At 33.5% G+C, this 8,958-nt stretch overlaps 1 protein-coding gene across 1 annotated transcript; it reads right to left on the bottom strand.

Annotated features, from left to right (window-relative positions):
- Positions 1–455: 455 nt before the first annotated feature.
- On the bottom strand, positions 456–8,433 carry LOC134693037 (solute carrier family 35 member E2A-like). Its single transcript, XM_063553733.1, has 6 exons — positions 8,104–8,433; positions 6,274–6,409; positions 5,120–5,368; positions 3,318–3,371; positions 1,921–2,124; positions 456–817 (listed from the first exon to the last, which is right to left on the bottom strand). Exons 1-6 carry the CDS (start codon positions 8,291–8,293, stop codon positions 616–618), a joined length of 1,035 nt encoding a protein of 344 aa, XP_063409803.1. The 5' UTR covers positions 8,294–8,433; the 3' UTR covers positions 456–615.
- Between the last annotated feature and the right edge of the window lie 525 nt (positions 8,434–8,958).

The following is an 8,958-nucleotide window of genomic DNA, read 5'->3' as shown; positions in this document are numbered from 1 at the left end:
TTGAAATGACACATTGTTTGCTCCGAAGTCTATGCTACCGAGCGCAAGACATCATTCATCATTCATCATTGGTTATCACCATACACAATATAAAGAAATTCATATAAAGGGAACTCTTTTTCGCAGATTTTGCTTTAAACCTGACCCCCCACCCCCAAAAAAAAGAAAAAGAAAAAGAGGAACAAATAATATTTGGCTCAAGCAAACTTAAAAATAAGAATTACAGAACTTACGAACAACACAATCCAATCACCAAATAATACATGATTTGCCAATCACATTTTGTAATTCACAAACAGAAGTAAGTAATGTTTAAAAAAAAATTATGTCTTCAATGGTGAACAGTAAACAGTTATTAAAGGTACCAGTAAAATCACAAAAATACTGAACTCAAAGGAAAATCAATACGGAAAGTTCATAATCACATGGCAAAATCAAATAACAAAACACATCAAAAACGAATAGACAAGAACTGTCATATTCCTGACTTGGTACAGGCATTTTCAAATGTAGAAAATGGAAAATGAAACCAGCTGTTGTTCAAGTTGAGAATTCCTATTGAAGGTTCATAAAGTATCCTATAGAAACACGAACCTTATCATATGTATTTAAAAATCAAACATCTTTTGTTTCTCCAAGCCTTGGATAACTCTGTATAAGTTCTCTCCTATTGTGGTCCACCTCTTTAGCCTTGGTATACAAGAGAACACCAATGGTAACAATAACAGTCCCTAGTCCACTTAGAAATGTCATAGGGTTACCAAATAATAATATAGATATCCAAATAAGCAATGCTCGTTTAACTGTATTGGCAACGCTGCAACAGAAAATACAATATACAAATTTTACAAGAGCTTGACAGAAATGTCTGAGAAAATTCAAATACAGATTCTGTATTGTGTCATGTGTACTATTGTTTTTCTGTTTGTCTTTTTCATTTTTAGCCAAGGCGTTGTCAGTTTGTTTTAGATTTACGAGTTTGACTGTCCCTTTGGTATGTTTCGTCCCTCTTTTTTCTGAATGAATACTTTAAACTAACTTAGGTTTGCGGATACTGATTTATTTGCGTGTTTTTTTTTAATTTTCGTTATTGTATTAACAGAGAGAAAAGTGTTAGATATTTCCGACGATAAGTATTCGTGATATTTTCCTACTCACGAAAGAACACACAGAATAAATCGCCCGAAAAAAATTTAAGTTGGTTGATAGTATCCTGTTTGCACACTTTCATTGCCAAATGTCATTCATCTAGAAACCAGAATAGCAATAAGGAGCATCATATAACGCATCATGACCCCTATGAAATTCCCTTACATCTTACGGTCTCATATGGGGTCAGCACATGACGGCGTTAAACCAATCACAACGTGATAAAATTACCCGCGGTGCGATAATACCATAAACTGCAGTTGGTAAAGGATATAGAACTAAATAGGTAGCTTTGATAACTATTTACACCACTGGGTCGATGCCACATCCCAGTAGTCAACATTGCGGTGTTGACATGAATATCAATAATTTGGTAATTTTTATAAATTTCCTGTTTACAAAACTTTGAAATTTTTGAAAAACTGAGGATTTACTTATCACAAGCATAGATTAGATTAGCCGTATTTGGCACAACGTTTTGGTATTTTGGATCCTCAATGCTCTTCAACTTTGTAATTGTTTGGCTTTATAAATATTTTGATATGAGCGTCACTGATGAGTCTTATGTAGACGTAACGAGCGTCTAACGTAATAAATTATAACTTGTACCTTTGATAACTATTATAGGAGAGTGACTCATCCATCATTGTACCGTTTATTTGTGTTCGAAACACAACATTTAACTTATCAAAGCATACAAAGAACGTTACAACTGAAGGCATCAGAATCCATCTATAACAAAAATATATATATAGATAAGTTTACACCTACCTGTGAGTAACCGGTGATATGTAGCTCATCAGAACATAGGCTGATAGACTTTGAAAGTGAAAGCATATTCCATCAACTACGTAAGCTGAGAACGTAAAAGTATCGAATGTCTTACTAGTAGAACCCATATCTATCATGAAGTAACACGCTGGAATTTGTACAGCTAATGATGAAATACTAGTGTAAAATTGTAGTTCCACAGGCCTGTAATAGAGGAACAATTGTACACGAATATATAAGCTGGAATTGACATTGATTATGTACTTCTGTACAATTGCAATTTGGCTAGTCTGTTTAAAATCGCGGTTCCTTTGCTTTTTGTGTCTTGTTTTGCTGTGCATGAACTGATTTGTGTCATGGATGGATAACACCCCATATGTTCTTGTATAATCATAAATTAAACGAGTGCCACATGTTGAACAGAGAATAATTACCCTTCCGGAGCACATAGTTCACTTCTGCTTTTAGGAATCATGAAGATCCATCTAAAGTTTTGTATGCAGTGTTTTGTGGAATTCGTCTTTTTCAAAGAATGAAAGCCAAATGATTACTGTGAAACTGAAGAATAAGTATGCTGTCATGTATTGTTTTGATGTTGAAACTTTGGAAGATGATTTTTTATGAAACTTAAATTTTACAATTTGTGCTTAATCTAATATAGTAAATAATTTTTGTTTTCAATTATCATGTCATTGGCAAACCAATCTACTTATAACCTTCTTTTTTTTCCAAACAAAAATGTATTCTTATTACGACCGAAACACATTTAAATTAGGTAAACAACTAGTGTTATTCATGGTAGGCGATGCATATAAAGCAGGAGACGTTCACGTTTAATTTCTGTCGACGCAACCGGTTTCACATCTATCACAGTCCTTGCTCTACTTTCCTAAATTTTTGTTTGTCATTAAATAGAAAGACAGATATAATTCCCTATTTACGAATGTGACCTACAGAATAATACTATTTACCGGGGTTTTAGTACCATGAACAACACGAAGGATGCCACATGTGGCGCAGGATCTGCTTACCCTCCATAGCACATGAGAGCACCCCGGTCTTTGGTGGGGTTCGTGTTGTTTTGCCTTTAGGTTTCTATGTTGTGGTTTGTATACTATTATATGTCTGTTTGTCCTTTTCGGTTTTAGCCATGTCGTTGTAAATTTATTTTCGATCTATGAGTTTGAATCTTCAACTGGTATCTCTCGCCCCTCTTTCATAGATAATAACACTAAAATGATTTTATCAATATTTATTAAAGCATACTTGAGCTATATATAACCAGAGATGTATATACTGTCAATTCCATAGGAAATCACGCTCGTCTCAATTGATGCACATACATTTGTGTCCTCAATATTGTTTGTTGAGGTTCAATTGAAATAAATTCTACTTACGTATATCTGTACTTTTCACCACTTATTAATGATTTTGAAAACACGTTCTGCAAACTGAAAAGAAAAAAGATTTCAATTACATGTAGATTTTCCTCATCTAGACAGATAAAGCAGTATGCAATAAATGAAAATAATTTGAGTAAAAATAATATTTGACAAACCCAAAAACAACAGAATCGCTCTAATACAAGTAGAGAGAACTTAGGTTTACAAATTACACATTTATACTAGTACATTTTTCCCGATGTAATTTTTTGTATAAGTCTTCCAATAACACAAAGAAAAAAAAAAGAAAAAAAGAACTCCAATGAAAATTCAAATGCAAAGTTCGTATATAATCAAATAGAAAAATCAAAAGCTCAAACACATCAAACGAATTGATAACAACTGTCATATTCTTGACTTGGTACAGCCATTTTATTATTTAGACAATGGCGGATTAAACCTGGATTTATAGCTAGCTAAACCTCTCACTTGTATTAAAGTCGCATTACATATTATTATATTGATAACGATGTGTGACCCAAAAAAAAACAAGACATAAAAGATAAAATCTCAAAGTGTTTCAAACAGTAGCGTGGTGAGATTCCGACCTAATTGAGGTCTGCAGTACAGGACAACTTGGTACAAAAAAATATATGATTGTTAAAAAAGTGTTTGTTTCAAAATCAAAATAAGGAAGTGCAAAACACTACATGTATACATACGTATTGTTATGCGTTTACTTTTCTACATTGGCTAGAGATATAGGGGGAGGGTTGGTATCTCATAAACATGTTTAACCCCGCCGCAATTTTGCGCCTGTCCCAAGTCAGGAGCCTCTGGTCTTTGTTTTTCTTGTATTATTATAATTTTAGTTTCATGTGTACAATTTGGAAATAAGTATGTCGTTCATTATCACTGAACTAGTATATATTTGTTTTGGGGCCAGCTGAAGGACGCCGCCGGGTGCGGGAATTTCTCGTTCAATTGAAGACCTGTTGGTGACTTTCTGCTGTTGTTTTTTCTATGGTCGGGTTGTTGTCTCTTTGATACATTCCCCATTTCCATTCTCAATTTTATTTTATAGATCACCAAGGGAAATACGATACCTTAACATACCTTTCTTTTTCAGTAAAAAAAATTATATAATTGATACGGGATTACACGACATCTCCTGAATCAAACCTTGATTAATCTGAATAGTGTTTGTCGAGCTTCTTCAAGTTCGAATTATCGAGGTTTAACCACATTTACGATACGGATCCTGTACCCTGTACGCAATTGATTGAGTTTCTTTTACTCAATTTTGAAGTCAACAAATACAACCGAATTTACAATTGCCATGCACAATTGATCTAGTGCTACTTGTGCATCACCGCCCCATAGCACTTACGACCCCCTCCTCTGAGGTTTGTTTGTATTCATGTTACTCAGTCCTTTGTTTTCAGTTTAGCGTTTTGTAGACTGTTGCTGACTTTTGGGCGTAATTTGTTTGCTATATTGATATTTATTTTTCGTCGTCATAGGCTGTTTTAAATGATGTTGGTATTTGCTTTTCCCTTCCTAACTTATCATCACATTTCTTTATGTATGTACACAAATGTAATTTCAATATTGTTTTTTTTTATAGTTATATACTTAGTATGTGTGTCTACAAATATACTCAGATAGACAATTTAACAGTTGTCTTTATGTCTAGTCCAAAAATAAAATATGTATACTTTTTGAATAATTCTTTTTCTATATACAAACTAATTTAAGGTGTTTGGACCAGTTAATATATAAGTATAAAATTCAAGACTGCATTTATGTATACATACCAATCAGTTAAATTTGTAGCTAAGGCTGCAATAAAGCCTTTAGCATTAAAACTAAGTTCAAATTCAGAACACAGGACCAATCCACTCATTATTGGAATCAGAGACATAAATGTGTAAATTCCTGTGTACTCTCCAATCAAAGCATACGAAATAAAACACGTAAATAATGGCGCTGAACTTTTAGCTGTCTCTGTAAGTGAAACTGCTACATGCTTTAACGCTACTAGCCCTAGGAATACGGTGCAAAATCTAAAATTTAAATAAAAGTCAACTCAATGGGGTTTACTCATGCCAGAATAACACACATTTTATATGGTGATTGAATGCTTAAAATATGTTTAACCCGCCCTCAATATTTTGTTCTGTCGCAAGCCACGAACTTGTAGTATACATCCATGTTGGTATGACACAGTTTAAAGGTCTTGGTTCTCAACAAGTCATCTCTTATTTCTGATTTGAATGAAATTTGAATTCTCACGGGTTTAAAAGGCGATCTTTATGGTACGTTTTTAATTTTTCTCATTTGGAATGTCATACAAGCTGGCTTGTTGTTGTTTACAACTGGTTCTTCTCTTGGTGTTGGAAAGTCCGTATGTAAATTGAAATAAATGCTTTATTACTATAAACGTTAACGGTTCGAATTTCACTGCACTAGATGCCTATTCCAGCAATAAAGGGATAAGAGTTTTAATTATTTCCGGCTTGAAGCATTAAATAATTTCAGATAAGTTTTTTCTTACTGATATATTGACTAGAGTTTTAATATTTCAACTTGTCTTCTTGCAAAATGCAATAATGGAAATATACTACTGACAATATGACATTAATAGGTAATTCAATAAGTCAGAGGTCTATATATTTTTCTTAAAGATGATATTAAGGCTCAGAAAATTAGGATGAAACAAGATTTCTGCTGAATTACAACAGTTCTTTTTCTATTATAGACCAATATGTTATTGTCACGACTGCAGAACAGAAACTTCTATTTACTCTACTAGAGCACGTTATCACACATAATTAGATTTATGCGGCTCAATCTGTAATTTTATGTATGTGTTTCGTGAATCATTGTTTTATTTAAAGTTTATCATGAAGTTATTTTTCCTTGTTACCTGTTGATTTTAATCGCTCTGAAATATTTCAATATTAATTACCTCATGCAACCAAGTAATATCATATTTTTCCAGAATTTAGGTGGCTTCCCTTCTCGTATGACGGGTTTATAAAACCCTGATGGAAGATTCATTTGTATAAATCCAAGTATGGTTGTCATTACCATTTGCATGCCACCTAAATAAAACCAAAAGTATTTACCACATAATTTTTATTGCAGATTCAAAAATTAAGCTTACACCACCATTCATTGTACCTAAGATCACAAAGGGGCTAGATGATTTCAAAGGACATTTGATCCAAAGGATATGTATCATTTTCTGGTAGGGAGACAAAATTACATACATTTCAATCATTGTATGACTTAAATTCCCTTTTTTTCTGGTTTATTATACAAAACAATCATCTTTTTAATATCAAAGAAGTCTTTACAAAAAAATTCTACCAAAAAGATCCATTAGAAATAGAGGTTTGGTGTATGTTATAGTGTACTCTTATATTATTTATATATGTATTTCTCAGCCCTGAGTGTAATTGCGTTTATTTGTACTGTATTCATATCACGTAATGCTGTTTTCTTTTAAACGGTTTTAACATTGCCATATAAGGGGGATGTTTGGCTAGCCGTAAACAAAGGTTCATAAAATTTCCTGTACCAAGTAAGGAATATAGCAGTGGTAATAAAATAATCAGTGTTTATGTAATATAAAAAAGAAGATGTGGTATGATTGCCAATGATACAACTATCCACAAAAGACCAAAATGACACAAACATTAACAATTATAGGTCACCATACGGCCTCAACAATGAGCAAAGCCCATACCGCATATAGTCATCTATAAAAGGCCCCAATAAGACAATGTAAAACAATTCAAGCGAGAAAACTAACGGCCTTATTTCTGTAAAAAAAAAATGAACGAAAAACAAATATGTAACACATAAAAAAACGACAACCACTGACTTACAGGCTCCTGACTTGGGACAGGCACATACATAAATAATGTGGCGGTGTTAAACATGTTAGCGGGATCCCAACCCTCCCCCTAACCTGGGACAGTGGTATAACAGTACAACATAAGAACGAACTATAAAAATCAGTTGAAAAATGCTTAACTCATCAGATAGACAAAAAATAAAAGTAATATAAGTTAGCATTTGTTGTAGATGCAGTTCAGTATTTTCGTCTGTTCCGTTGTAAAACCAGTTGTTGACATGATATGGGTTATGTTATTCTCGTATATTTTATGATGTTATGATACTTAACAACTAACGGAAGGGGTTGAGCTTGATTTTTCTCATGATGAAGACATACTTCCTTAATCAGTTTTATTGTTAGTAACCGCTAGTAGTCCTTTGTTAATTTGTGTTTCATTGTCCTTTTGCTTAGTTTCTTTCGTTACCTATCTTGACATCGAACTCTTACTTCTTTAAAAGGTTTTTGACTGTGCGTATTGTTGTGTTTTTTTAATAAAAAAAATGGCTAGAGGTATAGGGAGAGGGGGAGTGTAACCCCGCTGCACCTTTGTAACGGACCCAAGTCAGAGGCCTCTAGCCTTTGTTAGTCTTGTATGTTTCTTGATCATGAACTTTAGTTTTGTTTAATTATATATTTCGGAATTTAGTGTGACGTCCATTTTTATTTAAGACCAACTGAGACCCACCTCCAGGTACGGGATTTTACGCTGCGTTGAAGACCCATTGGTGGCCTCCGTCTGTTATATGCTCTTTTGTCGGGTTGTTGTCTCTGAAATATTCCCATTTCCATTTTCTATCTTAGATTTTGCTTATACTAGTAGTTGATGTGATTCCCTAGTTTTAGTTTCATTGGAAACAACGTAAAACTCTAGGTACAAGCTTTTTAAGAACATACCTAGTACTGCAGGATCTCCTTTCAGTGATGATAAAATATACTTGTTTAAGAACAATGTAAAGGCACTGAATATATACCACAGAATGAGGAATAAAACAGCCCGAACATTATACAGTCCGAACTTGTCATCAGCGTCACGTTGTTTTGTCACCTTCTGTTTGGTCCCAATGTTTGTTTGTACTATATCCATTGCGTATTGTTAATGAGTATTCAATTCAGTAGATTGGACCCAGCATCTTTGACATGTTTGAAGTTACAATTTGTTGAAGCAGGAAGTACCGTTCATATCACCATATACCATCGAGGTGAGGCTACCTTCAGTATGTCTGAACCTGAAAATAAAATGCACTCAACATATACATACTGCATTTGCTTTCCTTGTTTCCGAGAGTACACAGTCTCACAATGGGTTATATATTTGATCGGGTACAATGTAACTCAGACTCTACAGACACAAGTTTCTCATTTGTGTCTCGTTTCCCACTTTTTATATAACTAGACAGTTGGTTTTACTGTTTGAAATGTAAGTCACTAGTCAGTATATACTCTTCATTGATACCAGAATTAAACTTTCTTACTTTGACGCACCAGAGAGGCTCAACTCAAAGCAAACCAAACGGCAAAATATAGTACGAAAGTAAAGAACTTTCAAGACCGACATTACAAAATGTATATCCAAAAATAACTAAGGTAGTCTATTCCTTGGTTAGAAAACACTTAGTTTTTCGTTAAGTTAAAAGGTTTTTAAAAATTGATATCAGTCTCGAGTTCATATAAAGTTTTGCTGGAAGTGGAATAATTTTAAGAAAGAATCAGGTATTTCTTTCTAGAACAGACATGTGTATCTAAATTATA

Source organism: Mytilus trossulus, chromosome 12 (assembly GCF_036588685.1).
Source record: "Mytilus trossulus isolate FHL-02 chromosome 12, PNRI_Mtr1.1.1.hap1, whole genome shotgun sequence".
In the NCBI taxonomy this organism is placed as follows: Eukaryota; Metazoa; Mollusca; class Bivalvia; order Mytilida; family Mytilidae; genus Mytilus; species Mytilus trossulus.
This window is presented reverse-complemented; position numbering and strand designations above follow the sequence as displayed.

What these genes read in the sequence shown, in the direction of transcription:
- LOC134693037 (XM_063553733.1), bottom strand. Translation starts at nt 8,293, where the DNA reads ATGGATATAGTACAAACAAACATTGGGACCAAACAGAAGGTGACAAAA. An exon ending in GCTACAAATTTAACTGATTG is followed by an intron (nt 3,372 to 5,119) that starts GTATGTATACAT and finishes TTTTCTTTTCAG; the next exon opens with TTTGCAGAACGTGTTTTCAA. An exon ending in GGTGAAAAGTACAGATATAC is followed by an intron (nt 2,125 to 3,317) that starts GTAAGTAGAATT and finishes CCTCTATTACAG; the next exon opens with GCCTGTGGAACTACAATTTT.